The sequence below is a fragment of the Chiloscyllium plagiosum genome, unplaced genomic scaffold, assembly GCF_037043375.1.
Source record: "Chiloscyllium plagiosum isolate Xiang-an unplaced genomic scaffold, Cpla_swu_hap1 HiC_scaffold_29, whole genome shotgun sequence".
Taxonomy (NCBI): Eukaryota; Metazoa; Chordata; class Chondrichthyes; order Orectolobiformes; family Hemiscylliidae; genus Chiloscyllium; species Chiloscyllium plagiosum.
Genome location: NW_028270167.1, coordinates 34,631,619 through 34,652,569, shown reverse-complemented (window position 1 = coordinate 34,652,569; position 20,951 = coordinate 34,631,619). Strand labels below are relative to the sequence as shown.

Below are 20,951 nucleotides of genomic sequence, written 5' to 3'. Positions count from 1 at the left end.
AACTATGTTGCAAGACTGCAAATGCTTCAGGATAGAATCAAATTCTAAAATTCACCTGTGACTTGTCAGAATCTTTTTAAGAAACTTTTTTTGGTCCCAAGTTTTATTTATCAACTTCTGCTAAGATTGACTTTGTCCAAGATACGATGTGGAGATGCCGGTGTTGGACTGGGGTGGACAAAGTCAGAAGTCACATGACACCTTTTACAGATTTTCAATAAAACATTTGTAAATCTCTGAAAGTCTTTTGCTGCTTAATTCAACATATGGATATCGGTGTATAAACATGGCAGTCAAGCGAAGACACTGCATCTTCGTCAAATGAAGAAGCTGAAGGAGGAACAGCGCTCCAAAAGCTTGAGACTTGAAATAAACCTGTTGGACTATAACCTAATATCATGTGACTTCTGACTTCACCCAAGACAATTCATCTAAAAGGCTATTCTTCACTAGTGGGCCTATCTCAGTGCTAGCAGAGTAGTTTGGCTGTGGAGACAGGAAGGGTCCTGTCTTTGCTTGACAACCATGTTTGTACACTGATATCCATATGCTGAATTAAGCAGCAAAAGACTTTGAGATTTACAAATGTTTTATTGTAAATCTGTAAATGGTAAATGCTTTAGTTTTATAGAAACATCATTTTCCATCTTTTCCTTCTGGACCCCTTGCCTGTTCAGAAATGAATCTCCATTGGGGGAGAATGCTTATTAAAGTCACTGCACCTTCTCACCTACCGCAATATACATATGTAGCCTGCTCATGAAGGCATGACCCAAACGTGTCTGAAGACACAGGTCGGTCAGACCAAGGAAAGGGCATTCTGGCTGTGGAGGGAGTGCAATCAGTTCATCACACCGATTCCTGGGTTGGCATCAGAGTTTAGAATAATGAGGGTGGAATCTCATGGAAACTTACAAAATTTAAACAGGTGTAAACACACAAAAGATTTTTTGATAACCAAAGTCCAGAACCAGAGATCACATACTCAGAATACCCGGATAGGCCATTTAGGACTGAGATAAGGAGAAATATCTTCACAGACTGTGGTGAGCCTGTGGAATTCTCTGCCACAAAAAGAGATTGAGGCCAAAATATTGAATGTGTTGAAGATGATTTAGTTAACAGTTTTTATGGCTAAAGGGATTTAGCTAAAGGCTAACAGGGAGAAAGTGGGAAGAGGGCAAGGAATTGGAATGATCAGCCCTGATCATGTTGAATGTGAAAGCAGGTTCGAGGGACTGAATGGTCTGATCCTGCTCCAATGTTCTCCATTTCTATTCCAGAATTTTATTGAACTCAAATTTCACTATCTTGATGCTAGCGATTTAAACTCATCGCATCTACTTTGTGTAGTCAGTTCCACTCTACTTGATCTATTTATAGAACGACTAAACCGGGAAATTTGTTCCTTATGGGCTACTGGTCCCAGACATTATCAAATACATCTACAACCTTTCTATCTCTCTTGGCGTAATAGTTTCCTTACCAATAATACTTGCAGTGATGGCTTGAAGCAGAGGGATAAAGACTCGATAGAAGATCAGGATACTCAGCTGTGCAGATAAGAGGAGAAACATTTGTTGCTGGAAACAGTGTAACAGCATCATTTCTCAAATATTCATGGCAATAAAGCATACAGTACTTAAGTTTCTACTGCTTATTGTTGTACTCTTAATAAGAGAAATGTACACAATGTATTCACCCAACTTTAAAACATGGGTTTTCTTGGATCCAGCAAAGAAGGCAGCCATACTGGTCTACATGTGATCCAGGGCAAGTATCAGCAGGCTGTTTGTGGGGCACTTTATACACAATGCTTATTCCTGACCTCAAAGAATTGCCCAAGTTACTTGGTGGTGATACATTTGAATGCTCAACTTCCACTCTGCTGAGCTTGACTAATTCTGAAAAAGTATTGTGAAGCCTGAAGTGGGAGGTCAGGAAATAGGATAAGGCATGAGGTCAATGGCAAATTGCTTCTGACAAGCCCCATCTGTTGAATAGCAGGAACTGTAATACTTATAGCAAGAGTGATCCTTGGTGAACAGCTTCAGAACCAGCCAGGGCTTCTGCACAACCATGCACCTTCACTGAGCCTCCCTACGCGTGTGAAGAGATATTGACCTCCTGTTTTATCCCATTTCTGGATCCAATGGACGCTTGTTAGTAGATCTCAGTCAGGAAGTTCTGAATGGAGTTCCAAAATGGAAGGAAGGCAGAACTGAATAGATCATCATGCAGTGGGTAAAGTGAGGTGTAGAATGGATCGTTACAACCAGCCTATGGGTTTCCATTGGCCAGATGATGTGTACAGGATTGAAGCTTGAGAGAACAGAAAGCTAGGGGAGGGCTGTTGAGCACAGGATTCTAGTTATGATGTGCATCGATGCATTCAATTCACATTTCCTTGCTAACCACATGAGCTAAAGAACCACAGAATTTCTGAAAGTTCAATACTCATTTGCATTGTTTTCAGAATACATTCCAGTGTGAAAAATGTTGAGAAAAAATAAAATTCGCAGTAATTTCACTCTGGCTATCTCTGCTCCAGAGTCTGCAAAAGATGAGTTTGTCTGTTGAAAAATTATTCCTGACAATTAAGCTCCAACTGACCAAAAACAAATAGTCAGTAATATGACTGAGGTCTTTAAAAGGATTAATCTTAATCATAGGATAATTACAGCATAAATCCCTCATCATTGAAAATGAAGATGTCATTCCACTTAATAAGAGTAAAATCACTACAGCTCCATTAGTCTTTTTATATGAGATCATTAGAGAGAACATATTATTGCAAAATGCTACATTTTATAGTTGTAGCTGGGGGTAGGCAAGTCACAATTAGGGCAGACGACAGAATAAGCTGCAATTAGGGCTGGTTGCAGGACAATTTCAATTTGTGATTGAGAAAGGTGCAATGTGATCCCCAATATGGAACACAACTTTGCTCTTCAATTATGAGTCCCTTGTTTGAAATTAGCACATTTGACGGGGTAGTGGAAACCCTTTCCTCTTTAATCAGTGAAGACATTCTGAATAATTCCATCACTTAAAGGTTCATTATTTCTAACTATTTGTTATAAAATAGTTGCTCAGCTATTTTAAACTAAACCACTAGGAACTTTCAGAAGATAAATACAGGCTCATGTTGCTTAAGCAGCTGTGATTTAGGTAAAAGTAAGGAAGTTAATCAACAAGCAAGTTCACCCCATTCAGGAAACACCATCCTTTCGGATGAGTTAACCTTAAGTAAAGAACAATGGTCTTACCCAGAATATTCCTCCATTCCAGGCACAACACTGCAAAATCCGGTGTGCTATTCGGGGCTCACTGAAAAACAACAGCAGATGCCTTTCATCAGAGAGAAAAGGCTATGTGTGAGGCTGACTCTTGATCCCAATGAATGGGTGCCTGTATACTTGGTCTGGGCATATGCAATTTGCACATACACAAGTGTCACCCACTGTGCACTACACAAATCTTACAAGTTTAAGCAAAAGAACACTAGTTTCAGTAACCCATTTATTTCCTAAATAAAACAGTTTTGTAGCACTGTCATTCCAGACCCATTCCTTACCCCTTCCAATTTTAGCGAAATGCTCAAACTGACTCAGTGATGAAGTATTTTGACTGTCAACTCCTCTATTGATCCTTCTAGTACAAATCTGAAGGTTACACCTCATTAGTAACAATCTATAGCAGAATGAATTCCCAATCTTTCATATGCCCCTTCATCATTGCTACCCTGCAATTCAATGACCTAACCTCAAGCCCAAAGCTCAAGGCCTCGGAGTAGGAATGAAGAAAGTTAAATTAATAACCATTACCATTCCAGGTGGGGATGAGTGCAGGAGAAGCACATGTGCAAAACCCACCTCTCCTTCTGCAACTCTTGCTTTACAGATTTAATTCATCACTGAATCCCAATCAGATACTATTTTAACACAGTCTTTAACTTGTGTAAGGAGTGTAAATAAGAATTTAACTTAAAAACATTAAGTAATGCACTAAAATTAGTGAATGGAGGAAATTTGATATTGGTATGTTTATTAAAATAAACCCAAAGACTGCAATTTGTTCTTTCTGGAACTTCTGGTCACTTTATTTTAGAATTTTGACAGATAAGGAGACTTCATTGTCTGGAGTTGACTTTGTCCCAGTTTCAGGCGAGACACCAATGCTGGATGTATGCTGTTTTTAAAAAATAATTGTAGATTGGTTCAAAACACCCTTGCTGTTGAATAGTCTTAGGTTTTTGTTTCCATTTTATACTCTATTCCTCAAAATCTGAATATTTGTACGCCCCCATCATATTTTGCTCAAATATTTGGCAATTTGCACTGATTGCTTTGAAAGATTTATGATGGGATTTGAGAGACCTCTTGAGGAAGATGGTACTTATGCCATCTCTCAAGAATGCCGTGAGAAAGCAAGTTACAGTGACAATTATATATTTATTAACAACTCTCTTGTTTAAGCAACTATAAAGTTTTAAAAAATGATTGTGTCGGGGGAGATCAGGTCATGACAAAACCAGTGAAAGAGGTGCAACACATTTTGTCAGTAATGTTAGAAGATCATGCAAACCCAAAATGGTTTTCCACATTCATTTTTTCCCTCAAATTAGCAAGAGTTTCACCCAAGTTAACAAGGATATTTTCACCTCTGCTCCCTATCAGGGCTTTTCTGCTTTATACCCATGACAAATCTTCAGAAAACTGAATCTCCCTGTCATGTTGAACTCCCTTGAATTCCCATTTTTTTTGTGAAATACTGTTGAATCCAGTGTTTGAAGTTATACTGGTGAGTTCCAAATGGATATAGATGCTCTCCTCACCCATTATGTTCACGCCTGTTTTATTATAGACATTGACAATTTAAAAACCAAAAGTGCCCCAAATAAAGTAGCAGTCAGTAATTTCAGACAAATGCATTTCATACGATTTCAGGCCTTAAAAGTCAAGTTTTCTGTGCTGATTTAATTTGTTCCATCTCTGAAATATGTCACCACTCCATCCTGCAGTTTTCTTGCTCATTCTACATTTTAAAGAATTTGCCAGCAGGTAGCCAGTATTAACTCACTTTTCCTCTCTTTTGTCTTCGATCTGGGCCCTGCGATGTGCCAGTACGCTGCGCTGTTCCTTCTTCCTCCTTTGTTCTTCCCGTTTCTGGTGAATGCGCTCATCGAGCTTGGAGATGGTTCGTATGCCGAGGACGGAATCTTTAATGCCCTGAAATAAAAGTAGACAATGCGAGCTCGGGAGCTTTTCCAACTATTTTCTGACCAACCTGTTCAGAGATGTCATTGCACACCTCTGGAACAGGTGGGACTTGAACCCAGGATTCCTGGTCCGGAGATATGGACACTAACTCCTCTGATCCTCGACAAGGCAATGCTGAAAAACAGAAAACAAAAATAACCTGCAGCTTTCATCCTAAAACTCCCTAAAACGAACAACAGCGATGTCTCATGACAACTCCCAAAGAGCTGAAGAAACCAATGAAAACAACACAATTTTGGAATTCATGTAAATTGACAAATGTGCAGCTGAACTCTGAGTAGGAAAATGTATTAAAAATCCAGGAAAATTGATAACAAAAGTCATAAACCACAATAAGTTGCAAAACAAAGACGGCACTTTCAGCACAATAGTATCCCAGCATCTTCTTGTGAAACAGTCCTCACCTACTCAAATATTTTCAATCAATTGAAATTCCAATAATGGAAATTCAACTCAAAACTTCTCAAATAGTCATGACCATGCTTCCCAGGGTCTGGGTTTGACACTTGTCTTGGCTGACAATTTGTTAACCTGGGATTATATTAGAAAGGGAATTAAATAGGCACATATTCCCTCCTTGGTCAAATCAGAGTCAATTTTGGTGGCTCACAGTCGAAAAGATCAAACTGTCATTGTCCAGGTTTAAATGGGCAAATGACAAACCCCTTTCCTGACACTTGAGATGAAGTTGCAGGAAGCAGGGCAGTACCCAGAGTCATACAAATTCTACAGCATGGAGACAGGCCCTTTGACCCAAACTGGTCCACGCCGACCAAAATGTCCATCAACACTAACCCCACTTCTTTGCACTTGGCCTATATCCTTCTAAACCTTTCCTATCCATGTATTTGTCCAAATGCCTTTTAAATAAGACTATCAGACATAGGAGCAGAAATTAAGCCATTCAGCCCATCGAATCTGCTCCGCCATTCAATCATAGCTGATAAGTTTCCCAACCCCATTCTCCCCCTAACCCTTGATCCTCGAGAACCTACCTATCTCTGTCTTAAATATACTCAATGACCTGGCCTCCACAGCCTTCTGTGGCAATGAATTCAGTTGATTCACCACTCTGGGTGAAGAGGTTCCTCCTTATCTCCATTCTAAACGGCCTTCCCTTTACTCTAAGGCCATGCCCTCAGGTCCTAGTCTCTCCTACCAATGGAAACAACTTCCCAACATTTACTCTGTCCAGGCCATTCAATATTTTTTATATTTCTGTTGGATTCCCCCATATCCTCTAAGCGCTATTGAATATAAACCCAGAGTCCTCAACGTTCCTCATGTGTTAAGCTTTTCATTCTTGGGAGCATTCTCTTGAACCTCCTTTGAATACACTTCAGGGCCAGTAAATCTTTCTTGGGGTCTTCAATGCATTAAAGCTATTGTTTCCATCACAATTACTGCATGTGGGATTGTTCTGTTCATACTCAAGTCAATGCAAGTATATTTCAAAGTAATGAAATGGCAGTGAGGAATCTTACATCTTTCAGAGGACGCCAACAATGTTGTATTAATGGAAATTCCCTCCTTGTTTATGCACTGGGAGATTTAATTTAACGTTTTTTCAAGCTCAGATGTCACTGTAAATTTAACATGTTGGTTACATACATATCTAAATAGCAAGTAAATGAAGTGCAGTGATACACTGCAGAGAGCAATCAGTGAAACTGAAGACTTTCCATCTTTCTGCAGAGCCACTGATCAGGTAACAAGGCTGCAGAGTTCAACCTTGATCTAAGTGAAGGGAACAGAAGCTCGATAATTGACAAGCCTTCATCTGCGACATTTTAAATTCTTTGGGTGGTCTATGCCTACCTAGGCCAGAATCCGTTGCCCATCCTGAACTGTCCATGAACCAATTGGCCTGCTTTTTAAAAACTCATTTACGAGGTGACGGCATCTCTGGCTAGGCCAGCGTTTATTGCCCATCCATAATTACACAGAGGGCAGTTTAAGAGTCAACCACATTGATGTGGGTCTGGGGTCACATGTAGGCCAGACCAGGTAAGGACAGCAGATTTCCTTCCCTAAAAGACATTTGTGAATGATGGGAACACAGACTCAATGTCTATTAAAATCAGCGACCTGGATAAGGTACCAGCAAGTTGTCAATGAATGTTAAAACACACCTCTGCAAGAGCAACCACCTTCAGGACAGGTGGGAAAGAAATCTCTGTGCCCAGGGAGGGCAGGAAAGTTCTGAATGCAGGAATGCCAATCTTGTCACATTAAATTTAACGTAGTGGTAGCATAAACATCTAAGTATATCAAACATAATTTTTAAGATTGATTTTCATTGCACAAACTAAGTAAAAATCTGCAATTTGGAATTTCATTTTTGCTGGATTTCATCTGCAAATTCACAACTTTGACTGTGTGAAATCTTCCTCTACACCTCGCATCTTAGAACAGTTTTAACGGTAAAGGACACTCACCTTAACAACATCCAGAAGGAATGTTTTAACGCTATCCGCCATAGCAGCATCAACTGTACACCACAGCTTCACAAGAGCATCTCATTGTGGGAGCTAGCAGCCAGCCCAGATAGCTGAGGAAAGGAGTAATATCACCAGGTCAGTCACACTAACCGGCTGCTTTTGACTCAGGTGAAAGTGTGAGGAAGGGGGTGCAAGAGCGATGGGAGGGAACAGAGGTGACAGATGGGGTAATGCACACGTGTGACAGCATCAGAAGGATTGGCAAAAAGAAGTGGAGAACAAGGTAACAGTTTATTGAATAGCTATCAAGAAACACAGACTACTTTTATAATCACACCTGCATTACTTCGCTTAGTAGTCTCTTGTTGATCAGCCTCTCACTCAGATTTCACTTCTTAAGTTTCCCAGAGCTACAATGGTAATATCACCATTTTTGTGCATACAATATGGGGAAAAGCTGACTAAAGAGACCAGAAACTGAAATGGAAGATATGGAAAACATCATTTATTTACTCTTAAACAAAAATGCCATCAACAACAATAAAAATAGAGTGTGCTGGAAAACATGAGCACATCTGTCAACATTTGCAGTGAAATAATGTCATTAGAAAGAAAGTCTTGATGGGATCTATCCCAGAATATTGAGGGAGGCAAGAGAACAAATTGCTGGAGCATTGATAGACAGCTTTGTATCCTCTTTGACCACAGGTGATGCCCCAGAGGACCGGAGAACACACAATGCGAGTTTTGAGAAGATTTATAGTTCAGGTTGAGGTTCTGGATCTAGGTTTGCTTGCTGAGCTAGGAGGTTCATTTCCAGATGTTTTGTCACCCTACTAGGTAACATCTTCAGAGGACCTCCAGACGAAGCACTGTTCATGATTCCTGCTTTCTATGTGTTTGGGTATCTTTGGGTTAGTGATGTCATTTCCTGCAGTGATGTCATTTCCTGTTCTTTTTCTCAGGGGGTGATAGATGGGGTCTAACTCGATGTGTTTGTTGATAGAGATCCAGTTGGAATGCCATGCTTCTAGGAATTATCGTGTGTGTCTCTGTTTGGCTCGTCCTTGGATGGATTTGTTGTCCTTCCTTATATGCATGTAAGGATACTAGTGAGAGAGCGTCATGTCGTTTTGTGGCTAGTTCTTGCACGATATTTTGTAAATGACATTAGTTTTGCTTCTTGTCTGTATAGGGTCTTTCAAATTCATTAGCTGCTGTTTTAGGATGTGTGGACTACCATGATGCCAAGGGGTCTGAGTAGTCTGGCAGTCATTTCTACTAACACTTAGTACAGGACTCACGCCACTCCACCCAAGAATTCCTGAAGACCAAAGACACTAAGATCGAAGAGGATGAAATAACGGTCTCCTTTGATGTAACAGCCCTGTTTATATCAATCAACATTAACCTGGCCAAGGAAACACTGACTAGACTATTAGAAGACCCAAAAACATATACAGCAAACACCATTAACGTCATCAGCAAGGACAGTATCGTCAAGCTAGTGGACCTATGCCTTACCACACACTTTACCTTCAACAACAAAAACTACACACAAACCGACGGAACACCCATGGGATCTCCGATATCAGGGTTCTTAGCAGAGGCAGTAATGCAGAGACTTGAACAAACAGCTCTGCCAACCATCCAACCCCAAGTTTCGGTCCGCTACGTGGATGACACCTTTGTCATCACTAAACGAAACAAATTAGAGGAAACCTTCAAGACCATCAACAGTACCCTTCCTGGCATAAAATTCACTAAAGAGGAGGAAAACAACAACAAACTGCCATTCCTGGATGTCACAGCAGAGCAAACAGCCAATGGGGAACTTGAAACCAGCATCTACAGGAAAGCAACACATACTGACCAAATACTGAACGACAGAAGTAATCATCTCAACATCCACAAACGAAGCTGCATCAGCATATTATTTCAAAAAGCTAACACACGCTGCAGCACAGAGGAAAATCACCTATACCATGTCTTCAAAAAGAATGGGTACCCAATGAACACAGTCTGCCGATTTCTCAGCAACAAACCCAAACAAGCAGACAGAACACATCCAGAAACCCTAGCCACTCTCCCCTACATCAAAGACATCTTGGAAATGACTGCCAGACTACTCAGACCATTTGGCATTGTGGTAGCCCACAAACCCACCAACACACTAAAACAGCAGCTAATGAACTTGAAAGACCCTATACAGACAAGCAAAACTAATTTCATTTACTTAAATACCGTGCAAGGACTATAACAAACACTGCACTGGACAAACAGGCAGAAAACTAGCCACCAGGATACATGAACACCAACTCGCCACAAAACAACATGACTCTCTCTCACTAGTATCCTTACATACAGATGAGGAAGGACACCATTTCACTGGGACAACACATCTATCCTAGGAAAAGGCAAACAGAGACCCACACGAGAATTCCTAGGAGCATGGCATTCCAACCAGAACTCTTATCCACAAACACATCGAGTTAGACCCCATCTATCACCCCCTGAGAAAAAGAATAGCAAATGACATCACCAACCCAAAGAAACCCAAATATATAAATAGAAAGCAAGAATCAAGAACAGTGCTTCACCTGGAGGCCCACTGAAAACGTTACCTGGTAGGGTGACAAAACGTCTGGAAGTGAACCTTCCAGCTCAGTGAGCAAACCTACATCCCATTGTTTAAGAAAGGCAACAGGGATAATCCTGGAAATTAGAGGCCTGTGAGCCTCACATTATTAGTAGGGAAATTACTGGAAAAGATTCTCAGGGACAAGATCTATATGCATATAGAAGCAAGCGGACTTATTAATGATAGACAGTGCAGTTCTGTAGGAGAGGTTGTGCCTCACTAACATGATTGTGTTTTTTGAGAAGGTGACAAAGATGACTCATGAGGGAAAAGTGGTTGATATTGCTTACATGGACATCAGTAAAGCCTTTGACAAGGTCTCTCATAGCAGACTGGTACAAAAGGTAAAGTCACATGGTATCAGGATGAACTGGCAAGATGGTTACAGAACTGGCTTAGTCATACAAGAAAGAGGGCAGCAGTGGAAGGATGCGTCTTGGAATGGAGGATTGTGACTGTGGTGTTCCAAAGGGATCTGCCATTCGTGATCTCCATAAATGATTTGGAGGAAACTTAGTTGGTCTAATTAGTAAGTTTGTGGACAATACAATGATTGGTGGAGTTGCGGATAGGGAGGAGGATTGTCAGAGGATACAGCATGATATAGATCAGTTGGAGGCATGGGCAGAAAAACAGCATATGGAATTTAATCTTCGATGATGCATTTTGGAAGGTCAATGTGGAAATTATACAGTGAATGGCAGAACTCTTATGAGTATTGATATGCAGAAGGATCTGGGTGTATGGCTCCACGGATCAGTGAAGGTGGCAGCACAGGAAGGTAAGCTAATTTTAAAATGGCTTATGGCATGTTTACCTTCATTGGAAGGGGCATCGAGTATAAGGATACACAAGTTATATAGGGCAAACATGAAAACTGCAGATAGAGTCATAGAGATGTACAGCATGGAAACAGACCCTTGGTCCAATCCATCCATGCCGATCAGATATCCCAACCCAATCTAGTCCCACCTGCCAGCACCGGCCCATATCCCTTCAAACCCTTCCTATTCATATACCCATCCAAATGCCTCTTAAAATGTTGCAATTGTACCAGCCTCCACCACTTCCTCTGGCAGCTCATTCTATACATGTACCACCCTCTGTGTGAAAAAGTTGTCCCTTAAGTCTCTTTTATATCTTTCCCCTCTCACCCTAAACCTTTGCCCTCTAGTTCTGGACTCCCCGACCCCAGGAAAAGACTTTGCCTATTTACCCGATGCTGGAAACCAGCGTTCAGATTAGAGTGGTGCTGAAAAAGCAAAGCAGGTCAGGCAGCATCCAAGGAGCAGGAAAATCGACGTTTCAGGCAAAAGTATTCCCGAAGGGCTTTTGCTCGAAACGTCGATTTTCCTGCTCCTCGGATACTGCCTGAACTGCTGAGCTTTTCCAGCACTACTCTAATCTACACAAGTTATACTGCAGCTTTAAAGAACTTTAGTTAGACTACACTTGGAATACTGTGAACAATTCTGGTCACCACACTACCAGAAGGATGCAAATGCTATGGACTGTCTCCGTAGTCTCAGAGATGACTAGCAAACTACTCGAACTAGCTACTGATCAACCTAAAGGACCCTGTACCAGCAACCAGCATAACAAATGTCATTTACAAAATACCCTGCAAAGATTGCAACAAACACTACACTGGACAGACTGGCAGGAAACTAGCCACCAGGATACACAAACACCAACTAGCCACCAAATGACATGACCCACTATCACTAGTATCCATACACACAGACATAGGAAGACACCACTTCGACTGGGACAACATATCCATCCTAGGACAGGGTGAACAGAGACATGCATGGGAATTCCTAGAGGCCTGCCATTCAAACCGGAACTCTATCAATAAACACATCAATTTGGACCCCATTTACCAATCTCTAAGAAAAGGAACCAGAAATGATACCACCCACCTTAACAGACCAAGATACATAAATAGAAAGCGGGACAGAACACCAGCGCTTCACTAGAGGCTCACTGATAGCTCAGCAAGCAAACTCACAACCTGAGCTTTGGAGAGAGTACAAAAAAGGTTTACCAGGATGTTGCCTGGTATAGGAGATTTTAACTATGAATAAAGGTTGGATAGACAGTTATTTTTCATTGGAATACAGGACATTGAGGGGCAATCTGATAGAAGTTTAAAAGATTGTGAATGACATGGATTGTGTGTAAAGTATGAGGCTTTTCTCATGGTGGGAGGGTCAATTGCTAGGGGACACAGGTTCAAGGTCTGGAGGGGGAGGGTTAGTTTAAAATTGATGTGCAAGGCAAGTTTTTCATACAAAGAGTGGCGAGTGCCTGCAGCATGCAGCCAGAGGAAGTGGTGGAAGTTTTAGTAAGAAAAGCCAAGAGCATGTTCCTGACTTGTATTGTTCTTTGTTCTGTTGAATTAGAGAGTCACATCAGACTTGAAATGTAAACTTGTTTCTCTCTCCACAGATGATGCCAGATCTGTGTTCGAATAAAAGGGTCACTCGACCCAAAATGTTTACTCTGATTTCTCTAGAGATGCTGCCAGACCTACTGAGCTTTTCCAGCAATTTCTACTCGCATTTCTGATGTCAAATCTGCTCAGTCTCTCCAGTACTTTGTTTCAATTTCAAAATTCTAGCATCTGCAGTATTTTGCCTTTAGTGCATGTTAAACTGAAACACTGGCCAAAATCCATACATCACCTGGCATTCCCTTGGCAACAAATGTTTTCTTATCCACTGAATTCAAATTTTCTTGTTGCTTGAGAATAATCAAACTAGCCAGTATTATAGCTGAAGCAATTTTACTAAATACAAGAAGTTTTTAAAATTTGATTAGAATTTGAATTAAAATTCAAATTAAACACAGAACTGTTTATAGTCCTGCAGGTCATCTCCTGATGCTGACACTTACTTTCTAGTGAGAAAGCCAATGACTGAGTGTCAGCGACCTCACAGCTGGCAATATAGCTGTGGGCCATCCCTGGAATCCATTCATGCACCTCTTGTATAGTTGAAGGGTGGATTTAACAGGAACAAACCTGTTGCATATGCTCTGGGAAGCTGTTCTTTAAAAATAGACTGTAAAAGTGTTATGTAGGAGTGCAATAATTTCAAGGAATAGGTTCCGGTCACATCATTAGCAAAGATCAGCAAGGCAGCCTAAGTGTGGAACTGCAGGAGATGGGGTGGTGTGGGGAGGGAGAGAAAGAGAGAAATACTAAACGAGTATTTTGCATCAGTGTTTACAGTGGAGGAGGACATGGAAGATATAGAATGTGGGGAAATAGATGGTGACATCTTGAAAATGTTCATATTACAGAGGAGGAGGTGCTGAATGCCTTAAAACGTATAAAGGTGGATAAATCCCCAAAAGCAGATCAGATTGGGGCTGTTTTCCCTGGAATGTTGGGTGACCTTACAGAGATTTATAAAATCATGAGGGGCACGGATAGGGTAAATAGATAAGATCCTTTCCCTAGGGTGGGGGGAGTCCAGAACTGGAGGGCTTAGGTTTCGGGTGAGAGTGGGAAAAATGTAAAGGGACCTAAGGGACAATGTTTTCATGCAGAGGGTAGTGCACACATAGAATGGGCTGCCAGAGGAAGTGGTGGAGACAACAAAAACCTGCAGATGCTGCAATACAAGGTAGACAATAGCAAGAGGTGGAGGTTGGTACAATTACAACATTTAAGACCATAAAATATAGGAGTGGAAGCAAGGCCATTTGGCCCATTAAGTCCACTCCGCCATTTAATCATGGCTGATGGGCATTTCAATTCCACTTACCCGCACTCTCCCATAGCCCTTAATTTTAAAGGCATCTGGATGGGTATATGAATGGCAAGGGCTTAGAGGGATATGGGCCAAGTGCTGGCAAATGGGACTAGATTGGGTTGGGATATCTAGTCAGCATGGACGAGTTGGACCAAAGGGTCTGTTTCTGTGCTGCACATCTCTGTGACTCTATGACAACAAAGTGACTTTGATAAACACGTGTCTTGCACTTCAATTCAGCACCTCTTGTCCATTCACCATCACTCATAATTCCAAAGATAGATTTTTGAACAGTAAAGAAATTATGGGTTATGATAAGTGGGTGGTAAATGGAGCTGAGTCCACAAAAAGATTAGCCACGATCTTATTGAATGGTGGATCTGGCTCGACAGGTCAGATGGCCTACTTCTATTTATTTCTTATGTTCACTCAGCTCACTGACATTTCACATCCCAAGTCACAACTATTTACTCTGGGCAATGACAATTTATTCATCTCCCTCTCTCAGCATTACGTTCAGTTCTCAGTGATAAAGAACATGGCAGTAATTTTCAAGGACAGGGCAAGTAATGTTTTACAATGACACATTTCATAGGCGGAAGCAAAGTCCAAGTTTTCAACCAAGCTCTGCAGAGTTTAACAAATGCTCTGCAATTGCTCTGCCGGGAACAGCACATTGGGTATAGCAGTAGAAGGTAGCCATTCCTCAATCCCCAAAAACAGTCAATTTTACTAGAAAACATTATTTTGGTAAGTGATGTCCTTGTGACTTCCTGATACAGAAATTGGAAGGGAAGGAAAATAAAACAAAAAAAAAGTCCATCGTTGATGCTGCTGTGGAGCATGGGATATTTAACTGCAGATTTCAGTAAACAGGAAATACTCAAAAGAGAATGAACTCAGTTAGTCAATCCTACAAACGTGTACAAGCTACCAGTTCAAAATGACTCATCAGGAAAATGTTTCTGAAAAAATCTCCATCTTCAAACTAAAAGATCCAAACATTATAAAAATACAGAACTGTCCACGGAAACAAATCTGTTAATAAACTCCTTTCAATTGCATAACTATTGTAGCAGAATTAGGTACATCACCATACCAGCTTGTACCATCATTTGACCAAATGTGCCATTGTAGCTCTTTAATGGAAAAATAGAAAGCACTCATGGTATCTCAATATCATTTAGGTACAAAGTGTCTAACGATTTGGGTCTCAACCAAACAGCTCAGATGATACATCTGAATAAGAAGGGGTCAATAAGCCTTGAATCAGCGCTTATTTTTAAACCCTCCCGGAACAATGCAGACTTAGCATTCAAATCCACTAGATTTATGGAGCTGCCCAGCATCCGGTTTCCTGATGTGTGCACTCCTGCATCACAAAAAAATCTGCACACAATCTGTGCCATCACCAATATTTTCTTCTCCAGATGATAGGCAGAAGATTAAATTTAGAGAAAATGAGGACTGAAGAGTTGATAGTGTGTTGCTGGAAAAGCACAGCAAGTTAGGCAGCATCCAAAGAGCAAGAGAATCGATGTTTCAAGCATAAGCTCGTCATCAGGAATCAGAAGATTTACAACAAAACCTGTAAGCGTGTGCTACTGAAGATGAAGATGGGTGCCTGAGGGAGGTAAGTGGAGGAGAGGAGGAAAAGTCAGTTAGTTAGGGAGAGGGGTATTAATGAGGGAAAGTTAGTCAGTTAGAGATTAGATTAGATTCCCTACAGTGTGGAAATAGGCCCTTCAGCCCAACCAGTCCACACCAAGCCTCCGAAAAGTAACCCACCCAGACCCATTTCCCTCTGACTAATGCACCTAACACTATGGGCAATTTAGCATGTCCAATTCACCTGACCTGCACATCTTTGGACTGTGGGAGGAAACTGGACCACCCGGAAGAAACCCACGCAGACACGGGGAGTATGTGCAAACTCCACAAAGACAGTCGCCCGAGGCTGGAATCAAATCTGGGACCCTGGCGCTGTGAGGCAGCAGTGCTAACCACTGAGCCACCGTGCAGCCCCAACTTCTTAGGAGTAGAGGTATTCAGGAGAGGACATCAGCTGAAGATTGACCCTTTAGGAGAACTTGTCAATACCATCACATATTTCAGCACACATCAGTTAAAAGAAATGTGTTTCAGTTCAGGAGAACAACAATTTTACACCAGGTTAGATATAGACATTCCTCTATAGAAACGTGGGATTATACAATCTGCATCGGGAATTCATTTATAACTGGTGTAATAAAATATTTATTTGCTGAACCTCATACCAATATTATAAATATTATGTGCATTTTAATACCACCCAGTAAATTACTTATTTTATGATTAATATTAAACTCTAACAACTGGAAGATCCTAACAACATTTCCAAACTTAAAAGAGATGTCACACACCAAGTCTATGCCACACTAGTTTATTCTCTGATGTGGTTTATTCCAAAATGTGACACATCATCACACCCACACCAGCGTTCATAAACACAAAAGGTGTCTTAAAGGGCAAATATTTTGGAAAGTGATTTTCTTTCTCTCCTCTACATTTCCGGGTGTAGCACATAGGTGTTTTTTCTTCCAAGTGATGAAAGGGGTTCAGTGACTTGCCCTCAGACCATCATGATATTCTCTATACATCCCATTTCATCACAGACAGAATGCCCACCCCCCCCCCCCCCACACCTCCATTCCTCACACCCACATAATTAACACACCCAGCCCCCACCCCCACACCTCACACCCCCCACATCTCACACCCCCCCCCCACCCGGGCCGGTGATGCCGACCTGCCTGTGCTACTCTAGTGAGAGCATGCTCTTGGGAAACAGGACAAAGAGCCGGCTGCTGCCATTGTCCGAGACCCAGCCAGGGCCCTTCTTCGGCCAAGCAGACTGTCCCCTCAAGTGCCCAGGCATAGGCCTCAAGAACCCTGGTAGCCGGCGATCACTTACCCGCCGCCTCAAAGGCGAGACTCTGAATACACAACAGGCCCGCTCCCTGCCACCTCTTAGTGCACGCATGCGCTGCGAGTTGACCGCCGGGAAATGTAGTTCATTGCCGGAACTATAACTTCCAACAGTTTATACGGTAAAACTACAACTCCCAGCGGGCAATGCGGGAGACTACAACTCCCAGCGGGCAATAACACATTAATCAGAATTGTTGAGTGGGTCAGTTATTGTCACGTATATTTAGGAAGATACATTGAAAAGTCTTTGCGACCCCAATTCAGTGCCATTTTGAGCAGATTAGATTCCCTAGTGTGGAAACAGTCCATTCGGCCCAACAAGTCCAAGCTGACCCTCCAAAGAGTAACCCACCCAGACCCATTTCCCTCTGACTTGTGCACCAAACACTACGGGCAATTTAGCATGGCCAATTCACCTGACCTGGACTGTGGGAGGAAACCAACGCAAAGCTGAGGAGAACGTGCAAACTCCACACAGAGTCGCCCAAGGCTGGAATCATACCTGGTACCCTGGTGCTATGAGGCAGTAGTGCTAACCCCTGAGCCACCATGCCACCCCTCCTCCACCCCCCACCCAGTAGCAAAAAGAAATTACATGAATAGAGTTAAAAGTCACACAACACCAGGTTATAGTCCAACAGGTTTATTTGTAAGCACTAGCTTTCAGAGCGCTGCTCCTTCTTCAGATGATTGTGGAGAATAAGATCATGATCACAGAATTTATAGCCATAGGAGTCCAGTGTCATGGAGATGTGATACATTAAACAAGTTTAGATTAAATATTTCATCTTTTAGAATGGGATATGCTGGTTTCAGTTCTTTGATATGTAAACCCCATAAATTCTTTTAAATTACATTCTCAAGGTAGCTCAGCTTTTCAAACAATAGGTGTGAAGTCCGTCTGTGACCCAATGTTGAGTCAGACTGACAAGCCCTCTGCATAGTTTTACATAGATTCATGCAGTTTTTTAGCAAAATAAAATATAATTCTGCAAAAACAAATTCACCCCATAAACCTTTTTGTGTGCGTCTGTATGAACGATAGAATGTGCATGTGAGTGTACATTATAGAGCATGTGTGTATATATATATGTGTGTGTGTGTGTGTGTGTGTGCAAGCTTGGTTAAGCGTGTGCGCAGGTGTGATGGGGTATGTGTCTGACAGGTGCGTGTGTGCATATGAGAGAGAGCTTGTGTATGAGAGAGTCTGCGTGGGTGTGTGAGTATGTAGGAGTGTGCATGCATGAGAGAGTATATCGTGCAGTGGGGTCACCTATAGTGTGACATGAATCCAAGGTCCCGGTTGAGGCCAGTCTCATGGGTATTGAGCTTTGGTATCAGCTTCTGCTTAGCCACTCTGCGTTGTTGCTTGTCCTGAAGTCTGCCTTGGAGGATGGTCACCCAAAGGTCCAAGGCAGAATGTCCTGGACAGCTGAAGTGTTCTGCTTGGCAATATCGCGTAACTGTACTGCTGTATCTTGAATGCAAGTGGAGAGTGTGGACTCCATCTTGGTTTCAAGATTATGGCGCCTGCTGTAGAGTTGATGCACAAGATGATTGAGGAGTTTGCGAGAGACGCGGCAATATTAGCTCTCCATATAATCTGTGTTGTAGGTAGACTTGAGTGGGTTCATGATCCGTAGTCCTACTCTCCTGCATTTCTGCAAATACTTGGTGTCTATGTCGATATGCATGATCTTCTTCGTGATCCTCTCCACTTTGAACTGGCAGTTCGTGGTGTCATTGGTAGCCATGAAGTACAGGAATAGAATTCACTTCCCATACAAGGGGTCTTCAAAACAAAGCTCCAGTGCTTCTGCAAGGTGTCTCAGCTTCAAGGAGTCCCCACTCCAGGTGCAGCAATGCTAACCCCGCCAAGAGTCCACAATCCAGGCCTACCAGGCACTGCCACCACAGCAGCTGAGCTACCGGCACTGTTCCAGCTTTACCACAACGTCAGAAGATGAAGAAAAATAAGAATGAGAAAGATGAAGGATACGGCTGGTATAGAGCAGACAGGCTCAGAAACCCGAACACAATGGACCATACCAGTGCCAACATCTTGAACTGAACATGCATGATCAATAAAAGGAAACAGGTAAATGTAATATATTTGAATTTCCAAAATACATTTGATAAGTGACTGCACATGGGGCTACTTAACAGTCCATGCAGTTGGAGGTAAGATATTCCCATACAGGTTTAACTAAGAGAAGACAGAGAGTTGGGATGAAAGGGGCAATTTTAGGAATGCAACCTATAAATGGTGGAGTGCCATGGGAATCAGTGCTGGGGCCACAATTATTTAAAATATATACTAATGATTTGGACAAGGCAAGTGAACGTACTATAATCAGGTTTGCAGATGACACAAAGACAAAATGGAAAACAAGTGATGATGGCACAGAGTCCACAGAGCAATATAGAGAGGTTAAATAAGTGGGCAAAATCCTGGCAAATGAAATATAAAGTGGGGAAATGTAAAATTATGCACTTTGGCACAAAGAATAGAGGAGCCTAATATTATTTAAATAGAGAAAGACCACAGAAAGCTACAGCACAGATTTGGAGTCCTTGTGCATAAACCCTTAGTACATAATAGGGAAGGGAAATTGACTCTTGGCCTTTACTCCAAAGGGAATGGAGTTTAAAAATTGTCTTGCAAATACAAAACACTAGTTAGACCACATCTAAAACAGTTTTGATCCCCTTATTTAAGTCATAGAGTCAAACAGCAAGGAAAGAGACCCTCTGTTCAACTTGTCTATACCAACCAGATATCCTAAATTAGTCAAGTCCCATTTGCCGGCATTTAGCCCACATCCCTCTGAACCCTTCCTAATCATATATCCATCCAGATGCCTTTTAAATGTTGTAATTGTACCAGACTCCACCACTTCCTCTAGCAAATAATTCCACACAAACACCACGCTCTGTGTGAAAAAGCTGCCCCTTAGGTCCCTTTAAATTTTTCCCCTCTCACCTTAAACCTGTGCCATCTAGTTTTGAACTCCCCCATCTCAGGGAAAAGACTTTGTCTATTCACACTATCCATGCCTCTAATGATTTTATAAACCTCTATAAGGTCACCCCTCAGTCTCTGACGCTCCAGGGAAAACAGCTCCAGCCTATTCAGCTCCTCTTGATCGCTCAAACCCTCAAACCCTGATAATATCCTTATAAAGCTTTTCTGAACCCTTTCTATAGCAGGGAGACCAGAATTGCACACAGTATTCCAATAGAGGCCTAGCCAATGTCCTGTACAGCCGCAATATGACTTCCCAACTCTTCTACTCAATGCACTGACCAATAAATGCAAACCTTCTTCATTATCTTATCTACCTGAGAGTCTACTTTCAAGGAATTAAGGATCTGCAATCCAAGGTCTCTTTGCTTAGCAACAGTCCCAGGACCTTACCATTAAGTGTACAAGTCCTGCCCTGATTTGCCTTTCCAAATTGCAGCAGATCACATTTATTTAAACTAAACTCCATCTGTCACTCCTTGGCCAATTGGCCCATCTGATCAAGATCCCATTGTACTCTGAGAAAACCTTCTTTGCTGTCCACTACATCTCCAATTTTGGTGTCACCTGTAAACTTACTAACTATGCTTTCTATATTCACATCCAAATCACTTTTATAAATGATGAAAAGCAGTGGACCCAGCAGATTCTTTTGGCACATCACAGGCCTCCAGTCTGAAAAGCAACCCTCCACTACCACCCTCTGTCTTCTACCTTTGTGCCAGTTCAGTATCCAAATGGCTGGTTCTCCCTGTATTCCATGTAACCTTGCTAACCAGTCCACCAGGAGGAAACCTGTCGAACGCCTGATTGAAGTCCATATTGATCACG

At 41.8% G+C, this 20,951-nt stretch overlaps 1 protein-coding gene across 2 annotated transcripts in view; it reads right to left on the bottom strand.

The window, feature by feature from the left end:
* Positions 1-17,131, bottom strand: part of ei24 (EI24 autophagy associated transmembrane protein) — a 55,321-nt gene extending 38,190 nt beyond the window's left edge. The window contains exons 1-5 of one of the 2 annotated variants that reach the window (XM_043676873.2): positions 17,079-17,131; positions 7,721-7,833; positions 5,083-5,231; positions 3,270-3,330; positions 1,487-1,553 (exon numbers count right to left, since the gene is read on the bottom strand). In XM_043676873.2, the coding sequence (XP_043532808.2) occupies positions 1,487-1,553; positions 3,270-3,330; positions 5,083-5,231; positions 7,721-7,762 (319 nt within the window). In that variant the 5' untranslated portion in view covers positions 7,763-7,833; positions 17,079-17,131. Of the gene's footprint in view, positions 1-1,486; positions 1,554-3,269; positions 3,331-5,082; positions 5,232-7,720; positions 7,834-8,060; positions 8,169-17,078 lie in introns of those variants that run through there. The other variant, XM_087976483.1, reaches the window with a different exon arrangement.
* Positions 17,132-20,951: the final 3,820 nt, after the last annotated feature.